General features: G+C 48.7%; 1 protein-coding gene across 1 annotated transcript in view; it reads left to right on the top strand.

Annotated features, from left to right (window-relative positions):
- LOC119389195 (kinesin-like protein KIF12) overlaps positions 1 to 20,704 on the top strand; it is a 332,325-nt gene that overhangs the window by 131,732 nt on the left and 179,889 nt on the right. Inside the window, exon 4 of the mRNA XM_049415048.1 lies at positions 19,999 to 20,117. Within this exon, the coding sequence (XP_049271005.1) occupies positions 19,999 to 20,117 (119 nt within the window). The remainder of the gene's footprint in view (positions 1 to 19,998; positions 20,118 to 20,704) is intronic.

Consider the following 20,704-nt stretch of genomic DNA (forward strand, 5'->3'; position numbering starts at 1 on the left):
GGGCTGGGCAAAGATACTTTGAAATTGTACCGCGATACAATACAAGATACTCAGGCAAGAAGTATTTGAGATACAGTCACAAAATACTACAGTAATCATTGTATCCGATACGATGCTTTTGAAGTTTAAAGTTTGAAGTTTATTCATCATTGAAGCATACATCTTTATCCAGTGGTTTAATGGGACGGGGTGGCGAAAAGGCAACTAAATGCCTGACAATGCGCCAATTCCTGCCCAGACCAAAATATTGCACAACGATCAGTATGTCTTTAAAGCATGAGCACAAATTCAATACAGCGAAAATACAATAGTTATAGATTTGTAAAAAAAGAGACACAGCGAAGCTAAAGAGAGTGTAGACGAAGAAAGGAAAAGAAATTCTTAAGGCACTTATACATGCACTCTTTAAACACAAAAAAAACCTTCAATAATACAGTCGTAATTTTGAACAGTTATCAACAAGTGACAGGTCGCGAAGTCAATAGGACCGTGGCTCGCTTGTACAAATTTAAGGTGCATTACATTTCCTAGACAGCACACGAGATGCGCAATATTACACAGAAGAACAAAACAGACATATCATATTTGAAGCGAGAGTAGATAAGCCTGTATCGTATTTTTGAAAACTGTTGTTGAACGACTTTCGTTCAATATGCTGATAACCATGCTGTTTGAATTTACAAATGGAGGAATGAGGTGTGCTAACTTTTGCCTGCCGTAGTTCGTCCTAATCCTCTCGCTGTAATAGATGGTTTTTCTAAAGCTATACGTTTGTAGTATCTTAAGATATTTCAATACATCCGCAAATGTGTTATTATAGATATATGAATGTGGGCGTTTAGCCCATGCACAGAAATGTTTGCTTAAAAAATCACACCATATCCACGAAGTGAATGATGATTGAGGAGCTGGCTCGGAGAAGATCGGGAAAACCCGTGAATTTTGCGTACAAGTCATCTACCATCATATGAAGATGTGACACACGTTGTTATATATGCATATTAGAGCTGTGCACGGGCCGTATTTCCGAGCCCGAGCCCGGCCCGGGCCCGGTGACTTTGTCGAAGGCCCGCCCGAGCCCGACGGCAAAGGGCTGCGAGCCCGCCCGGCCCGGCCCGACGTACGAAAACACAATCCCGGGCCCGGCCCGGCCCGGCCTGTCTTTTTGAAGTTTCGCTGCGAAAACAAAACATCGTTTTCCGGTAATTTGGCATTCCGTTGAGCATATGAAATATGATCAAACGATACACGACGAAAAGGCCAAACCCCATATGCGACAAAATGCACGCGTCAGCGACAAGCGACGAAACGGGCCGTTCGCGCGATGTATCCCGTGGTCGAAATCGCGCGATCGCTCGGTTTTTTCACGTTTGGAAACCGTCCCTCGTCATAAGGAAGTCACAAAACACCCGAACCGGATGTACATCAGCGACGTACTAAACACATCAGCTGTACACCAACAAATAACGTAATAATTATGCACGTGCATATAAAAAATACTGCGAGACTTTTATTTGCATTTTGCATTTTATTTGCGAAATATTTTATTTGCATTGCATGCCTGCGGCCTCATGAGCAACAATGGAGTTCGCTCGCTAAAGCCGTCACGTGTATAGGGTCATAGGGTATGCCCGTATGCCCATGCACGAACGGGCTAGACCGCACGCGCGCGTGCGGTCTAGCCCGGCCGTGGCCCATGCAAGCGTCAGTTTGCACGAAGGTGATCTAGGCCGGGTCGCAGTCGCGTGCATTTTCACTCATATGGGATTTGGCCTTAAATATAACGCGAACAGTCGCGTGGCGCCGTCACTAGCGCAGGTGGTGTTACTTCTCTGTTTGTCGGAGTGCAACAGAGGCAGGGCTTTACCTGCTCCCCTTTTGTTTAAAGTAGCGAATGGAAAGGAAAAGTGGTAAAGGGCGGTCGCGGAAAAGGCGCTGCATGCGTGCTGGAAAACAATTCCCGCTCATTCTCTATATTTCGGGCTTGAGTCGGGCTTTGCGCCGGGCCCGAGCCCGGCCCGATAAAGCTCCAAGTAGCCCGAGCCCGGCCCGGGCCCGAGGTGAAAATACGTCGGCCCGCCCGAGCCCGGCCCGCGGGCCGGGTCGGGCTCGGGCTTTCGGGCTACCCGGAGCCCGTGCACACCTCTAATGCATATATACACAATGTTTTATTAATATACAATTTTGAGGAACTATATACACAATTTACAATTATATGCACATTGAAGTATATGTACAACAAATATCTAAGAGCGTCTGATCCTCCATGCATTGTCGACACTTGCAGACGCAATGCTCCTAATTTTCTTTCAACTTAAAAACTGCCCTCGAGACGCACACAACAAAGTAGCCCTTAAAAATTACACCATGTCCCACTAAAGGGCACCATGTGGGGATACGAAGCAGCGCATGGGTCGACTTAAAGTTCCGTTCATCACGGGCACATTGCCCGATGTTAACGCGTCCTTGCACGTGGAGCACACCATGAATTAATTAGTTGCACGGCCGCTACATAAAAAAATACAGGCGCGGCCTGCTGCGCGGCGCCGAAACGGTGTGTGGGGCCTAGTTCTCCTTGCGCCCGCTCTGGCGCCATCGCTCCCGTACAGCCTTTCATGGAGAAGCGCTTCGACAGTTGCGTTTGTACGCGCGACGCTTCAATCAATCCGTACATAACGCATTTTATAGTTGCACATTACAGGTTGATTATTGAAGTCTTAATTAGAAGTGCCGATTACCCCACATATATGAACAGTTTCGCCTAGGAGTACCAATGTTTTGTAGAGTGGGCCTCAATACTCTCCATGAATGCTGCCCGTCTGACTCACCTAAAATGAAAAGTGTAACTCAATCACTGATCCCGTTAAGAGGGAGGCAGTTGCCGGGCAGATTCCAAGGGCTGACTTATCAGCCCACCGAAACGCACCATCAAAGCACACATAGTTCAAATGTAGGTCCTTTTCTTGCGCCAACGAACGCCGGTTGTGGTCCAAACACCGAGTTAGAGCCAAGAGACAACACAAACAAAATCTATTGTTAGTTCAGGCAGTACAAGCATCACGCAAGCTTGCACACTCGGCAGGTATCAATTACAACTCACAACATCACTTAGATGGTGTTTAAAACAACGGGAACAAACTTACCGCGCTACAAATGCAATCTCATGCATTCCAAACTATCCAAGAACACTTAAAAGCCTTGAATATTCACCAAATGTGTGCAGCCCACAATTCTTCGAACGATTCTCAAGTATTTCACTTTCAGAAAACACTCAGACGAATTCCAGCTCTGATCACCGTCGTTCGGCGACACTTTTCAAAACAGTGCTCCCACGGCGTCATCACTCGATTCATCAAGATCGACTGACCGCTCTACTAGACTCACTCAAACAACACAACTTCTTCGCCGACTTCACCATACTGTCCTACCCTTCGTCGTCTCTCATTTGGATCTTTCCGGGTTTCGCGAACATTCCAAGCAATTGTTCGGCGCGTAGCACGCAGCATGGTGACAGCTAGGGGAAAGGGATTCGTCTCTCCAACTCGTCTGCGGAAACGGTCGCTTCCACTTTGATTTTTCGAATTCTCCCGATCTGCGCGGGCGTTAGGCTGGTTAGGCTGTCGCGACGGCGTCTTCGGTGGAGAGGGCAAGGGCACGCCCTGGGCCCCTTTTGAAGCTTGTTCTTTTTTTTTTCGTTGCGCGCGCCCGTTGAAGGGACACTGTGGGAGCAGTGACTTGATGCTGTCGTCAGGATGCGGCGGCGCGCGCCTGTTTTACGCTCCTTTGTGACAAAAAGAAGCGCTCTATTACGAATATTACGCTTCCCGACACTAGATCGCACGGGAATACGTGGTACTTCACAGTAGCGTCTTTTCACGCGCTCGAGTTGCACAGCGGCACACAAGAGCTTCGCGGCATCACACCGCTGAAAAAACCGTCTGCCACACACGCGCGCACCAGCAAACCGTACTCGCGAGCAGGAAACATGAGGCAAGCTGCCCACACACGCGGTCACACACAAGAAAGACACAAGAAACACACGAAAAATTGGGGTACCCTAAAGCTTCGCCTTTAAGAGTTGAACGCGAGAGCAAAATCCGGCCCCCAGTGCCCACTTCAACCACTAAGTGCATACTTAGTAATGTGTGTTGTTACACACACACGCACACAGACACACACGCGTACGCGCTATGTATCTATAGTAATGGTACAGGCACTGGTACAGGTTTTCAACCTAAAGCACTTCCCTATGCTAGAGTCGAGACATGTTTCTCACAATGCCTCACAGATGGCAGCACATTATCTAATGTTTGCTGTTTGCTTGATCAACGCCTCCTCTAGAAAGGAAAATGGCCTCCGAGATGGCGGGGACGCCGCGCGCCCGCCATCTCGGAGGCCATAAAAGGTGACGCTGGCTTGATATGTTTTCCGCTAGATGGACAGAGTTGTCCATTTTTGGAGCTCTTTGAAAGTCCGTGTGTGTTTGTAGCGGCGATGGCTGCACTTTCCCGGCTTTTTTCTAAGCATAGCGTCGCGCAAGAAACGTAGTTTGATGGCCTCGCCAATGCGCCTACAAATCGCCGAATGGGCTCATTTTCGTCGTGACACCTGCCGAACAAAATGCGTTAAGGAGACTCCTTCCACTACATTGCATTTATGTACTGTTTTTCTCGAAGCAGTTGCAAGTAACATAGTGGCCTTTAAACTGAAGATACAAACATGCCTTTGCTGCTTAACCAGGTCTTCACAGGCAGCGTCTGTGTATGCACTTTGTAGAAGAATGTCTTGGATGTTGGTGAAATAGGCATTTTCTTCACACGCACAAGCACGTCGTGTCCAGGCAATCTAAGATATAGTAAGCGGTACAAAGGTGCAGAAAACAACATATCTAATATGGCATTATATAGATCTTTTCGTGAACTAGAGAATAAATAGTCGTTAGAGAATCTTACTGTCAAAAACCGCACTGATTCATACACTTCAGGCATGAATCCTTGCAAATAGGGAGGCGAGGCACAATTAGCAGATACCACTAAACTTGGTAAAACATCGACGAGATTCACTTGTAAAAATGTTCGAAGCAGCCGATGATCGCAGTCCCGAAAGTAGAAAAAAATCACAGCATATCCACGGAGTGAATGATCATGAGTGGGCGAAGCTGCGGAGGTTCATCGGTAAACCGTGAATCTTCCGTGAATTCTGCCCAGTACATCATCACCGACGTGAGATCGGGCGCGTTTATACTAAAGGTTCAATGAGAGTTATGACGACTTGCAGCTCCCTTTAATTTTACATGTACGCTGTGAATTTTTATTGTTTAGAAAACCATTGCTTTAGAAAACATCTGGCGTCTTTCGCTAAGCAGCTGGCGTCTTTTCGTTTTGCTTTAGAAACATCTGGCGTCTTTCGTTGGTTTATTTCATCAATCAACGGCGTTTTGAACAAAATTTTTATTGTTTAGTCACGCACAGGAGAAATCTCGCCAGGCACTACATTGGAGGTAAACAATGGCTGCTAATGGGAATGAGAGACAGAAGAAGTCGGCTTTTAGCTAACACTTACACTTCTACTTCTACTAACGTTTCCTACTGGAACATGCCAATGGCTGCTAATGGGGAATGAGAGACAGAAGAATTCGGCTTTTAGTTAACGCGCACGCTGCGAATTTTTTATTGTTCAACAACGCACAGGAGAAATCCCCCACCGGCACCACCTTGGAGGTCAAGATCTGGTACTAGCGTTAAGACTGGTTACGTACTACGACGGGGACGAATGGGTGCCGCTTTAAGGAGCTTCGCCCCTAAAACGGGATACCAATTGTCTAATAAAGAGATGCACCAACCCAAGACCACCTGCACAAACTGGTCTAAAAACATTGTCACGCCTCATCGGCTCGTAACTTGATGACTGTTGCAACGCCAGCGTTTGCCGAAGTGGACGCAAGACAGAACTTGCATGCTTCTTCTCTCTTGCCTTGTTCCCTCTTTGCCCCCTTCCCCTCCTTTCAAGATATAAGTTAGAAGCGCACAATAAACGCTTGTCTTCTGCCTGGTGACACCGACATGTTCATGTCTCCGGCGGCGTCTCTGCTGCCAACGTAACAGTGGCGACGAGTTTAAGGACGGATTAAAGAAGATTGGAAACGCCGAGTTGACGACCTCCCTGGCCCGCGTGCTTTCTCCTCAACAATCCGGACTGTCACCTTCGGAAAGGCTTTTGGGCTACCGGTTGCGCACAAGGCTGGACTTGTCTTTTCCTACCAGGAACCACCACAGTGTCTCGACCAAGCCGACGGAAGACACCGACTGGAATTTCGCCCCCGGTCAATCCATCTATGTGCGAAACTATGGAACGGGCGACAAATGGACGCCGGGAAGGGTCAGAGCCACGACCGGTGCTCGACATTTGGAAGTGGAGACTGAGGCATGGATTGTCCGTCGCCACATGGACCAAGTACGAAGGTGCGACAAAGGATTGTTTTTTGGAGAGCAAGGACACTCGGGAATCGGCGCTACCTGACAACAAAGCGACAACCGAAGACGCCAAGGACGCGTCTGCAGAAGCACAACTACTACGACGGTCAACGACAACAAAAAACCGGTGAGACCGTTATGGTTACTAAGGCGGAAGAAGTGTTGCAACGCCAGCGTTTGCCGAAGTGGACGCAAGACAGAAATTGCATGCTTCTTCTCTCTTGCCTTGCTCCCTCTTTGCCCCCTTCCCCTCCTTTCAAGATATAAGTTAGAAGCGCACAATAAACGCTTGTCTTCTGCCTGGTGACACCGACATGTTCATGTCTCCAGCGGCGTCTCTGCTGCCAACGTAACAGTGGCGACGAGTTCAAGGACGGATTAAAGAAGATTGGAAACGCCGAGTTGACGACCTCCCTGGCCCGCGTGCTTTCTGCTCAACAATCCGGACTGTCACCTTCGGAAAGGCTTTTGGGCTACCGGTTGCGCACAAGGCTGGACTTGTCTTTTCCTACCAGGAACCACCACAGTGTCTCGACCAAGCCGACGGAAGACACCGACTGGAATTTCGCCCCCGGCCAATCCGTCTATGTGCGAAACTATGGAACGGGCGACAAATGGACGCCGGGAAGGGTCAGAGCCACGACCGCTGCTCGACATTTGGAAGTGGAGACTGAGGCAGGGATTGTCCGTCGCCACATGGACCAAGTACGAAGGTGCGACAAAGGATTGTTTTAGGGGCGAAGCTCCTTATAGCGGCACCCGTTCGTCCCTCGCAGCGTAGTATGTAACCAGTCTTACGCTTTGACCTGCAAGGTGGTGCCGGTGGGAGATTTTTCCTGTGCGTTGTTGAACAATAAAAAATTCGCAGCGTTAGCTAAAAGCCGACTTCTTCTGTCTCTCATTCCCATTAGCAGCCATTCTTTACCTCCAAGGTAGTGCCTGGTGAGATTTCTCCTGTGCGTGATTAAACAATAAAAATTTTGTTCAAAACGCCGTTGATTGATGAAATAAACCAACAAAAGACGCCAGATGTTTTGTAAGAGCAAAACGAAAGAACGCCAGATGTTTCTAAAGCAAAACGAAAAGACGCCAGCTGCTTAACGAAAGACGCCAGATGTTTTCTAAGCAATGGTTTTCTAAACAATGAAAATTCACAGCGTACATGTAAAATTAAAGTACGCTGCAAGTCGTCATAACTCATCGAACCTTTAGTATAAACGCGCCCGATCTCACGTCGGTGATGATGTACTGGGCAGAATTCACGGAAGATTCACGGTTTACCGATGAACCTCCGCAGCTTCGCCCACTCATCATCATTCACTCCGTGGATATGCTGTGATTTTTTTGGAGAGCAAGGACACTCGGGAATCGGCGCTACCTGACAACAAAGCGACAACAGAAGACGCCATGGACGCGTCTGCAGAAGCACAACTACTACGACGGTCAACGAGAACAAAAAACCGGTGAGACCGTTATGGTTACTAAGGCGGAAGGAGTGTTGCAACGCCAGCGTTTGCCGAAGTGGACGCAAGACAGAACTTGCATGCTTCTTCTCTCTTGCCTTGTTCCCTCTTTGCCCCCTTCCCCTCCTTTCAAGATATAAGTTAGAAGCGCACAATAAACGCTTGTCTTCTGCCTGGTGACACCGACATGTTCATGTCTCCGGCGGCGTCTCTGCTGCCAACGTAACAATGACCAAATAAAGGTAGCAAAGATTCGGTGAAACTTCTGAATGTAAACCCTGGAACAATGTAGTATTTGCAGTACGTAGAATAATTTTGTTGCCAGGAATAGATTGCATGCTTTAGCTCTGCCAAAAATTGAGAGGCTATGGGGAATAAACGTCTGGGCGTAACGCTTTAGGCTGGGTACACGTTCTTTCCAATAATGTGCGCTTGACTATATGCATCCAATGGAACGCCAAGGTATTTCGGTGGCACACAAGACCATGCAGTGCCCTCGAAATTCGTTGGTTTATAAGCCGACGGGCCAAACCACAGTCCTAAACTTTTAGCAAAGTTCATTCGTGCACCAGAAATGGTTCCGAATTCCCGAATAGTGGACACCACTGTTTTTATACTGGAAATGTCTGTACAAAAGAACGCCAGGTCATCCGCATACGCTAATACTTTAACCTCAATTCCGCAAACACTGAAACCATGAACATTGCAAGATCGAATCACGCTTAAGCACAGTGGTTCCAAATAGAGGGCAAAAAGCAGTGGCGACAACGGACAGCTTTGCTTCACAGAAGAGTGAATCGACACAGGTTTTGACAGGTGGCCATTAACAATCAAACGAGTTGAACAATCACTGTAGCATAGTTTTATACCTTTGAATATAGTGGAACCAATGTTAGCATGGTCTAGAAGAGAAAATAGAAAGTTAACTGTCGTTTCTGTGAAGTTCCGGAAACTATAGAACATTGCTCTGTAAAGACGCCATGCTCTTCTGGGACGTTCTACAAAGGGCTTTTAAAAAACAACCCGATTTAAATTCGTATAGCATACGTTCTCATGCCACCGAAAAGCCATTCTATGCCTGTTGACATGCCCTTACTAATGGGTATGCACAGTTTATGGAAAACTCGCATGTTAGACAGGCATGCGGAACCCATGGTATCATAGCGGTTGCATTTCACTCAAATGGCTCTTCAGCTAAAAGAATTTTACGAACAATTAGAGTTTCAACCGGACTGGTATCCACTCTTCATGAAATGTATAGCTTTAATACCCTTTTAGGACTTCTGTGTAACGCTTGTACGCTGGTAGAGGCCGCCTTGAGTATTTTGTTCGCTATGTATGCTAATTACACACATTTGTAATAAATACCATGGGAAAAAAACATAGTGGCCTTGTGCTAGGACACCTGCTTGTCACGCAAAAGGGCCGGGTTCGATCCTCTATGGGACGGAAGATTTTTATTGTTTATTTTATTTGCATCTTTCTCGATGTTTTGGTCACGGACGATATTTCGCTCACAAGCGACGTAGCGACGCCGACAGCGATGGCGGCATTTCTGCAAAACGAGCTCTCTAACGCAATCGCGTTAAAAAGCACACGGACACGCTTAAGTCCTGAGACGACCACATTGTAACACGAACCAGCGTCTGCTTTGTCTACTGGAGTAGTGGCGCCCTCACCCAAAACAGCGGCCGCAACTGTCAACTCAGCCGAGTCGCGCCCGCCCATTGACGGCGACGCGGCGCAACAGGCCGCTCCTGTTTTTTTTTTATGTAGCGGCCGTGGTAGTTGCTGTTGCTGTTGCTCCTCCCGAACTCTCGTTGGAGCACGCCACGCGGGTTCATCGGCACGCCACGCGGGAGCATGTGCGTTAATCGCGCGTCTGCAGACACCCCCGACACGATCACGTGATTGCTGAGAGTGTAAGCGGGAGAGGCCACAGCGTCTTACCCAGCCCCTAACAAAGGCCCGAACGCGCTAGTGCGTGCCAGCGCGTTCTGACTAGGATACAACGCGTTGGTTCATCGCGCGTCTGCAGAATCTCGTTCCCCGACGCTGTCACATGATTGTTGAGAGAGTGTAAGGGGGAGGGGCCACAGCGTCTTACCCAGCCCCTTACACAGGCCCGAACGCGCTAGCGCGTGCCAGCGCACATGGTTCCCGAGCGGATGGTCGCCAATGGAAGGACGGACACAGCCCCGAGCAAAAGCTGCTTCGCATCTAAAATAGCTGTCCGACGCTCGCCTGGTTGTCGGCCGCGTTCCCCGCTCGCCCTGTGAGAATTAACGGCCAGGCGAGAGGGAAGACATGGCGAGCGTAGCGTTCCTCTTCGCGTTCCACGACGCTTTGCATGGATGAATCCAGGTTACGGCGCGGGACTTCGCCCCAGCCGAAGAACCTCGCCAGACAGCTCCTAAAATTTCTTAACTGCGACCAACGTTCTTTCATTTGAACGAAATGGTTGTTAGTATCTGAGAAGTTTTGTATTTTTTCCCAGATTATATTAGTTTCATTCCGAAGCAATTTAATGGGGTTCTCTTGGCGGCCTAACATGACAGCTCTTTATAGACTGCGCCGTCCGCTGTTTCTGCTTGTCGCTTTTGTAAATCATGTGAGCCACTGCTTTGCTTGCCGACCATCTAGCGGCTTGCAGTCTAATTACAAGAACTTCAATAAGAAGCCTTCGCACAATGGCGCAAATAGCGATCTGGAGTTTTACCTTGTCCGTAAGCGTATTACCGTTTGCGTAATAACGGATCACCGGACAGGTGTACAGCAGTGACAGTGCTGGTAGCGACGTTTTTTGACGCATGGTATACGTATAGAATCGATGCGTATACAGGAGCTAAAACGGCAATGCGTTTTGACATTCTAGACATCTGCTGGCGTAAAGCGTTCCTTAGCGACATGCTCACTAAGTGCAATCTTTTAAGAAATTTTCTTCTGCGAGCGAAGAAGTGCAGCCCAGAAACGTCTCAGACGTATTGTATGTACGTGGACGTTGTCAAAAAGTTAGAGAAGGACTGAGGGAAGACGAGGAAGACGAGGGTGTTCTAAATAAAGAACATGGCTGATGCCATAGCCTAGCCCAACGTGTATTATATTACATTGCATCGTTGCACAATGCGCCGCAGGTCACATCCGCAATTCGCACTATTGCTCCTTTAGCTCCGATTATGGGGTGATTAGTAAGAGTACAAAAAGTCACAGCGAAACAATGAATGCGATAGCAAGAAATTGAAATGTCACACGAAGAAACAGAAGCAGCTCGATATTTGCAGTGCACCGTTGAAGCACAAAGAAGGACGCCCTAAAAGAACGCACAGGCATGTGCACAGGGCAAACGTGAACTAACAGCTCTCCCAGTCTGTGTCTGCTGTGTCATGTGCTATCTTTCTTCTCTTTCCTGTACATCTTTAAATCTCCTCCACCCTGTTCCCATGTGTAGGGTAACAAACCGGTTTTCCTAAATTAGTTAACTTCCCTGCCTTTCCTTCTCTACTATTTCTTCTCTCTCACAGTTGTTACGTCTATGTGCTTGAGCTTCGCGCTGCAAGTGTCGACAATGGAGGATCAGACGCTCTTAGATATTTCTTCTTCTTTTAAACTGCGGTCCGTGGAGTGACCCCCTGCGTCTCCTGCCACACGGGGGTGTCTGATGCAAGGTGTACCCGATGTTCTTTGTTTTTTTCCCTTCCACATCACGAGTGGGTACAGAAAAGGGCCACTTTGCCTTACGCGTCTCAAGGGCAGTTTTCAAATTAAAAGAAAATTAGGAGCGTTGCGTGATACAAAACACGCTCAGGCTCCTTCAATATTTGCTTACCACCAACGGTACATTGTGTATTTAAATAGCTCGCCGTTATTTTGTCGGCGCATACATAGCGTGTGCTTGAGTTCTCTAACGCAGCGTGCTGGAGAGCGTGGGGTTGCTGGTTCGAATGGTCGGGTACTCCAGAATTTTTTTCTGCGGCTTTATTTTTTGTGTCTTTTTATTATATACACACATATATATATGCGGGGCATGTCGGTGACGGCAAAAAACAGCCGCGAGGGTCCATATATTTGCTATCGCAATGAAAAATATATATGGAGGCCGAAAAATGGAAAAAAATGCCCCCCCCCTCCCCAAAGGGAATCGTGAGGAAATTCGAATGCATTTCTTGCGCCGAGAGTACACGGCGTAGTAATTTTAATGGCGTAAAGCTGGACACATCAACGCGCTCAAGTGTCTCCCTTTTGGGCGCCTCTTTCAACTAACGCTTCCTACGTGCGTTCGTAATCACCTCAGGGATGTTGCCACCGCCTTCAATGCAGCACAAACGCGTTTAGAACGCGCTGTTTTCAGGCTGTGCCAAGGCAGCACAAACGCTACAAACGCGTTTCAAACGCACTGCATTGAGGCGGTGGCGCAGGGAGGAGAGAGAGCGAACGGCGAGAGAAGGAGCGGCGAAGAACTGCACCTACCCTCTCCTACACTCTCTCCACACACGCGGGAGCTCCGCCGAGCTCCCGCGATGCGAGCGCCCTTACACACCAGAGCGCGCTCCTCCTTTCCACTCACTCTCCGATACTCCGCCCGCACCACCTGCTCCGGTTCCTAGGGGCGAGGATAAGCGCGCGCGCCCGCAGCTGCTGCTGTGTGAGGGGGAGTGAGAGCGGAGAGGCGCGCGAACAACGCCGGACGCCTGACATAGCCCGACTAAGAAATGCATTCGCATTTAAAAAACATGGCTGATCCCTCTATCGTAGGAATCGGCATAACACGAAAGTGAAATGTGTCTTCACAGACGTAGTTGAGCGTTTCTTGCGCATTCTTTCGCCCCAAGGACGAAGGAATGAATGCTACAGCAACAAATTGTAATGTCACGCGAAGAACGGCAAGCATCTCGAAACTTGCAACGCGCTGCCCAAGCAGAAAGGACGCACGGAACGAACATACACAGGATGAGAGCGAACTAACTGTCGCATTTTAAACTTGTTTCTGCGTGAGCACCGCGCTCCTTTCGGAAAAGCGGCCGCTCAGTGAGCCAAGTGACCTTCGTTCTCTCAACGCGAGACGTAAAAACCCTTGCACGCTCGTTACGGCAGTCGCAGAGGCTCTCCTTCGAGAGTCAAAAGCACTCCGTTCCGGTAAGGCACCAGGGCCGCAATCCAGAAGCCGCCCTGTAGTGTTGCCCTACATTCACCGCACTTCTCACAATCTGAAGAAGGTTGCGGGCAGGCACGATGTGCCGATGGTTTTTTCAGCCCCGCGCAAGCTGGCAAAGCTCTGCCCGAAAATTTCTTCGGCTAAGAAGAGTCCTGGAGTGTGTGGCATGAAGCACGAAATGCCTTATGTAGCCTGCGCGGTTGGTGTCGTCTGAGATTCCGCTTTCATGTGGAAAGTCTTATGTCGGGCAGACCGGAAGGTGCATCAACGTTCGTGCAAGGGAACATGAATTGACCATAATTAATAAAGAGAACGCGCATTTACCAGTGCATGTCCGACATTGCATGTGCGCACCGAATTTCCGAGCGATCAGAGTTTTGGGCCGAAGCCAAGATAGCACCGCACGGGAACTTTTGGAAGCCTATTTTATCTCAAATAGAGGAAACGCGTGTGTTAGCCAGCCTACTGTTTCCTTATTGCATGGTGAAAAGAGATTCTTGCGTGGCTTGTTGTGATCTGACAGTGAAAAGCGATTAGCGTTGTGACCACGTGACTGATGGCATATATTGTTGACGACGAAAAATAAAGTTAGTTGAAAGTTTGCGCTCGTCCGAGTCTCCTGAGTCCGTGTTTTTATGTGTGTGCGCATCAGTATTCTTTCCTTGCATATGTTCGCGCTGAGCTAGCTAACGGCGACATCAGCACAAGTCTTATTGCTTCGAAATGAAGAATCTCCCCATTGAAGCCTCTCTCTTTACCACGCCTCAACCTAATGGGAGCGCTAATAGGCAGCCTATTGCTGAAATATATCGAAGAAGCATATACTCCTTTTTTGACAGACCACTTTCTTTTATGTGGACAGACTCTACAACTGTCCTTAATTGGATTCAAGCAGATTCATGCAGTAAAAAGTCTTCGTTAGAAACCGCATCGCTGAAATCAACGCAATGACAAAAATACTGGATTGCAGCTGGCAGCATTGCCCAAGTGATGAAAATCCTGCGGATTTGCTAACGAGGGGTGAATCGCTGGACGCCTTGATCCAAAAGAACGTTTGGTGGCAAGGGCCGAGTTGGCTGCGCCTAAGTCCTTCTGAATGGCCACTCAGGAAACTCTTAGCCGCTGTATAGGATCATGAAGTAATTAACTCGGCACATATACGCAGCTATACAAGAAGGTGACAAAACGCATGAGCGGAGAACGCCAATCTTTGACATAACAAGGCACAGTTCTCTCATCAAACTGCTGAGTCAGGGCGTGGGTACGGCGCTTCATACACAACGCCAATAAAAGTTGCCTGAGGTATGGATGTCTGAAGACAGAGGAAGTATTGGCAACTGAGCGTTGTCGGATACACCAAGTTAAAAGTGAAGCCTTCGGTGATGAAATGTTTGCGCTTCTTGAGAAGCAGGTTCTACATAAAAGTTTAAAGTTTAATGACTTGCGACCGTTTCTAGATGGAGAAAACCTGCTTCGAAATAGTGGGAAGCTACAAAACTTCAATGAAAGCCCTGGTACAAAGCACCCATTGGTGCTACCTGGTGGTATTACTTCACGTTTCTTGAAGTTCGAGATTCCCATGTTCGCAAAATGCATGGAGGTATAACCGCCACGCTAAACCACCTGACAGAGCGCTTCTGGGTTATACGAGCTCGCCGAACAGTGGAGATGGTGATAAACCATTGTGCGTTATGTGCTCGCTATAGAGCGAAGGCAAGTTCGCCGCCACAATCTCCACTTCCGAGCTGCAGGATTGAACGATCCAAGGCATTCGACACTACAGGCGTGGATTTCGCAGGACGAGTCTTTGCCAATGCCACCAAAAATGTACATTGCAATTTCTACTTGTGCGTCAACGCGGACGATACACTTGGAGTTGGTGACCGACATGACTGCGAGTGGCTTCCTGCTGACATTCCGAAGATTTTTTGCTAGGAGAGGATTGCCCAGCGTCATTTACTCAGACAACGCTCGATCATTCAAAAAAGCATCTAAGGAACTAAGGGAGGTAATGGACCCAATCGAAGAGACCGACTCCCAGTCGTTCGTCACGACACAGCGTATTAAATGGAAATTCATCGTGGATGCGGCGCCGTGGTGGGCCGGTTGGTGGGAAAGACTGATTAGATAAATGAAGACGTCCCTACGTAAAGTCCTCGGACGAAACAGCCTTTTTGCTGAAGAACTCGGTACGCTACTTACCGAGGTCGAGGCTGTGGTTAATTCCCGACCACTTATTACGCCTGCCTCGAAGCTGGAGAGCCATCCGCGATTACGCCAGCACATTTTCTTATAGGCCAACAATTTACCACTTTGCCGCATGGTGATTCAACAGCAGATTCAGTGAACCACAGCGGTGCGAAGGAATATTGACGGCGTTTACAACATCGCCAAAGTTTGTTGGATCACTTTTGGAGACGTTGGAAACACGAGTATATTCTCGCTCTACCATCCGCACATCGTTCTCCTGGATCTTCTTTCCGCAACATAGCAGTTGGAGGCATCGTGATTGTGGACACACCCAACAAAGAGAAGTTTATGTGGCCTCTGGCAAGAGTTGAAGAAGTTTACCTCGACAATGACGGAATTGTTCGCGCTTGCCTGTTACGCTTGGGTAGCGGAAAAAGTTTGAAAAGACCCGCGCAGAAGATATACTACCTGGAGATCGCTCTACCACAGCTGAGGCCCCGGAAGAGGTTGGGACCTAAAAAAGAAGACAGAGGAAGCAAAGAAGCGACCCACATATGCACGTTTTTTTTTAACACGAAAGTGTTTTATGTCGGGCTCCACCACGGAACACTGACGTATTTCCGTCACGGAGATGACGTTGTAAAATATAGACTAACAGATGGCAAAGAAAAGCTAGAAGAAAAAGTTCCGTCACCTGGAGTCGAACTTACGCCCCTTCGCGCCCCAGCGCGCGGCGCGAAACGACTCGGCCACATACCGCACGTTCTTCGCCGCACTAACGGCGAGCAATTTAATACACCATTTGCCGGTGGTGGTACTCAGAGATCGGTGGTACATCAGCGTGTTTTCGTAATCACTAGCGAGATGGCGCGAAGGGCTCGAAGGGCGCGCTTTAGAGGTCGTCGCCCCACGCGTTGCCATGAGTGCGCGCCTCTACAGGGCGTGGTCGCTCGTGCGCGCGCTTATCTGGTGATGGCGGTGGTTTGTACGTATTGTGCTCTCACCGAAAGTTTGCGTTGAAGTTACAGAGAGCATGAAGGTCACTACGCTCACCGCAGCGGCCGCTTTTGCGAAAGGACCGCGCTGCTGACAAATAAGTTACAACTGTGACAGTTCGCGCTCATCCTGTGTATACTTGTGCGTTCGTTTCGTGCGTCCTCTGTGTTTGAGCAGCGCGCTTTACCTGTAAAGCTGTGAGAGTTGTTAGTTAGCGCTCATCCTGTGTATGTTCGTTCCGTGCGCCTTTCCTCTTGAGCAGCGCGTTGCAAGTTTCGAGCTGCTTGCCCGTCTTCGCGTGACATTACAGTTTGTTGCTCTAGCATCCATTCCTTCGCCTTTGGGGTGAAACAATGCACAACAAACGTATAATTACGCCTCTGAAGACACGTTTCACTTCCGTTTTTCACCAATTCCTATGACAGAGAGATCAGCCATGTTTTTAACACGAAAGTGTTTTATGCCGGGGTCCACCACGGCCCCACTGACGTATTTCCGTCACGGATAAGACGTTGTAAAATATACACTAACAGATGGCAAAGAAAAAAACTAGAAGAAAAAGTTCTGTTTCCGGGAGTCGAACCTACGACCCCTCGATCCACAGCGCACGGCGCGAAACCACTGAGTCACAGAGCGCACGTTCCTAAGCTCACTATCGACAAGCTCTTTATATACACCACTTACCGTTCCCGATACAACTATAGAGCTTGGTGGCCTCAGCGTGTTCTTGTTATCACTAGCGAGATGGCGCCAAGAGCGCGCAGGGCGCGCCTTAAAGGTCGTCGCCCCGCGCGTCACCTTGCGAGCGCGCTTCTACAGGGGGTGTCTCTCGTGCGTGCGTGCGTGCTTGTCTCTAGATCGGGGCGGTTTGTACGTGTTGTCCTTTCACTGCAAGTTTCCGTTGACAATTCAGAGAGCACGACGGTCACTTCGCTCGCTGCAGCGGCCGCGTTCCCGAAAAGAGCGCGCTGCTCACTTGCAAAGAAGTAACAATTGTGACATTTGTTCGTTCGCGCTCGTCCTGTGCATGCTGTTTTCGTGCGTCCTTTCTGCTTTAGAGTGCGCTGCAAGTTTTGAGCTGCTTGCCGTTCTTCGCGAGACATTACAATTTGCTGCTATAGCATTCATTCCTTCGTCCTGGTGGAGAAACAATGCACAATAAACGCTCAACTACCCCTGTGAAGACATGCTTCACTTTCGTGTTATACCGATTCCTATGAAAGCGGGATCAGCCATGTTTTTTCTTCTTCTTCGTATTCTATGTCGCCATTAAAGCGATCGTAGTTTAGTCCACTACGCATTGAGTATTTATTGCCGTGTGCTACAGGATTGGCTATGTCGTGCCACAACATGCATTTCCTGCTCTCTGTTTTTCTCTCTCTTTTTTTCTAGGGTATGCTTTACTATCTCCCCTCCTCCTCTCCCTCACTTTGCTTTCCCGCCCCCTTGCTTTACGTACTTTAAAAGGCTATGCTGTGCTCTGCTAGCGTGCCTGGATAGCCGCGTGGTTAAGACGCCCCCCTTCAGATAGTGTGTACGCGGGTTCGCCTCGCGAAGAAAATTTTTCCCCCGAGAATTTCTCCCTTTGTCTATTTTTCTTTCTTATCTTTTCTGTCTCTGTACTCGTTGTCTCGCCCATCAGAGTTATTGCAGCCCGCGCCGGAGAAATCGGCGCTTGTGTTTTGGGAGCAAAGCAGAACAGCCACTGGCTCCATCGTCGTCGTCGTCAAGACGACAAAGACAGCGCGTGCCGGTTCATGATGATCAGTTTTCTGGTGACACCGTACAAACTAGTGATAGCTACAACAGCTTCGCCGTTAAAACGAAGCCGCCTACAAACAGGCCACTTGGCGTAGTGAAGCATGTGCGGAAGCTCCGCCCACGTAGCTTTGGCTGTGCTGCCCATGGAGGAAGGAATACTAAGGAGAGGCCCTGACGTCACAATCGTGAAGCCTCCACATCACAAGCACCCGCATCGCCTCCTAGCGAAGGAGGAGCGAAACATTTCGCGATTTCCGTCGCGTCGTTTGCAAGCGCATGCGCGGATCGCGAAATTTTACGGCCTTTTTTTGTTTGTTTGCTTTCGCCGTGCGAGCGGTGTATTCGATTCACACATGCTGCTCTCTCTGTTCTTTAGGAAAACTACGCAATGCCCAGCTGTTGCGTATAACCGGTGCAAATCGCGTGCACTGCGGACAGTACCGGGTGTCACTTTTCATGTGTACGTATACGTTCACTTCATTGCTGATCACTAGGGCATGGTATTTGCGTGCGAATCTCTCGGATGTACGCTCTGTTGCTTGTTACTCATTCTGTCAACTCCGAACTCGTGGCGTCTGACGCGCCGTACATAACATGCGCTGAAGGCATCGTACGTTTTAGAGGCTGTGTCGTTCAACGAAAGGGCAATAAACTTTTGTTGTTATTGTCGGACTACGTGATGTATGTGTTGTTTGGTGTGTGCTTGCTGCGTGCTTGTGTTGTGTGCGCACTGGAATTACAAACTTTACGTGCACGATCGCGTATACAATTCAGCGGTGTCCTCTTTTCGACGTGAAGTTACGTCAACTATAGGTTGGCGTTGCACCGAATAGCTACTGCGCTCACTCCATATACACGAGCAAAGGACCGCTAATCGGGCAATAGATCGGGAAATCGGGCTACGAGAAAGGAAAAGAAAGATCTAACGCCCAGCAGAACGCGTAAGTCACTGCAAGGTAAGTTCGCATACGGTGATGGAGGGGTGGAATGTTTTGATCACGGCACGTACCGGTACTTTCTGTGCTGTTGCACAAAAACGCTCGACGAAGAACGTCAGCACGCAGTGCTCGGGCCTGCCACGCACTAACAGCCTGGTAAACGTCTACTTGCAACGTTTTACTACGTGGAACCGCACAATACGCGCTAAGTTTACGCCGGTACTACAAATCTGAGCAGACGCAAACCAGCGCGGAGAGCACGCCGCGGGGTGTCTGCTGTTTTGTTTGCCCCATACCGGAATGTTTGCCCCATAAATCTAACGTCACTTCCGCCACACTTCTCGCAATGCATTGGGATACCATAGGGCGTCTCCTGAGTTTTCCTTCCTCCACGATGCTGCCACACAAAGAGTCGCCAGGTACAACGCGGATCATACGACTGAAGGCTGCGCGCACAGATTTCAAGGCACGCATCACTCTATCGTGCCGTTTTTCGGCGCACCGGCAGCGTCAAGAGAGGCTCATACCGAGCGGTAACAGCACACACATGGGGCGGGCGTGCTACTCTACCGCACTCTGACACCTGGATATCATGCAGCTTCTTGAGTCTTGACACTACAAAGCAACGCCCGGGTATCCAGAGATTTCCTGGAATTTATTGTATCCACGAGCAGCAATATAATGCAGCAGCAGCGACCAGCAAAGTATACGAATAATCTTAAATTGAGGTGTAGGCGCCATGTTGTCTGAGAATTAAAGGAAGGCGCTGGAATGCTAAATTACAATTGCCTTTTCGTCGGCAGGCGGTTTGTATTGCACTAAAGGTATGCGGATCACTAAAACGCGATTTCTTTAAAAGTAAGTACTTCCAGGGCATGATACATGCACTACGAGGTTTCTCGAATGGTATTTCAAAAGTCTACGATGAGCAGGCATCTGCATTTAGTACCCCTCTAAAAAATGTCGCGTACACGTAAGTACTGTAATAGTAATGCATTTACTGGTTGATTTATTTACACATCCAGGTAACTGCATATCATGCCTGGCGGACCCTAAGAAGCGAACTGGCCATATCCCATACAGGGACAGCACCCTTACTAAGCTCCTGGCCGACAGCCTTGGTGGCACTGGAATGGCGTTAATCGTGAGTATGTATTCGTGAAAATAAGGCTGTCTGCGATGTCTGGAAGGTTCTTGACATATTTTTTTATATCTCAAGAAAACACAAACATCGCATTCGCCGAAAGATCGGTCGGTGGAATTTCCACTCCATCCGGCAATGACAGAGCTCGAAAGAACTTGGCTTCTGTGGAGAGAGCGATTTGAAGGACATTCCAAGCAAACGTTTGCCTCGCCGTGTTGTCCTGTGTAGTCCAATGGACCTTTCCTAAAAGTCGCGCGCGCCACCATGCGTCGGCGCAGTGCATCATGGGAAAACATGGTTGATCCCTCCGTCATAGGAATCGGAATAACGCGAAATTAAAGCGTGCCCATACAGAAGTAACTGAATGTTTACTGTACATTGATATAAGAGAGTTTGCACAATGTATATAGATGTCTGGCAGCTAATGGCACCGTTTAACGTGTATGCACCCACTTTGATGATTGGTGGTACATCTCCATCCCGTCGACTAACGTCCATGTTAAATGATTACACAAACCCTTGTGGTAGCTGTAGTAGTTAACGGTGAAAGCGTAATCAGAGAACGAGGTGTGTTAGCCAGAAGAGCG

This window comes from Rhipicephalus sanguineus, chromosome 4 (assembly GCF_013339695.2).
Source record: "Rhipicephalus sanguineus isolate Rsan-2018 chromosome 4, BIME_Rsan_1.4, whole genome shotgun sequence".
NCBI lineage: Eukaryota > Metazoa > Arthropoda > Arachnida > Ixodida > Ixodidae > Rhipicephalus > Rhipicephalus sanguineus.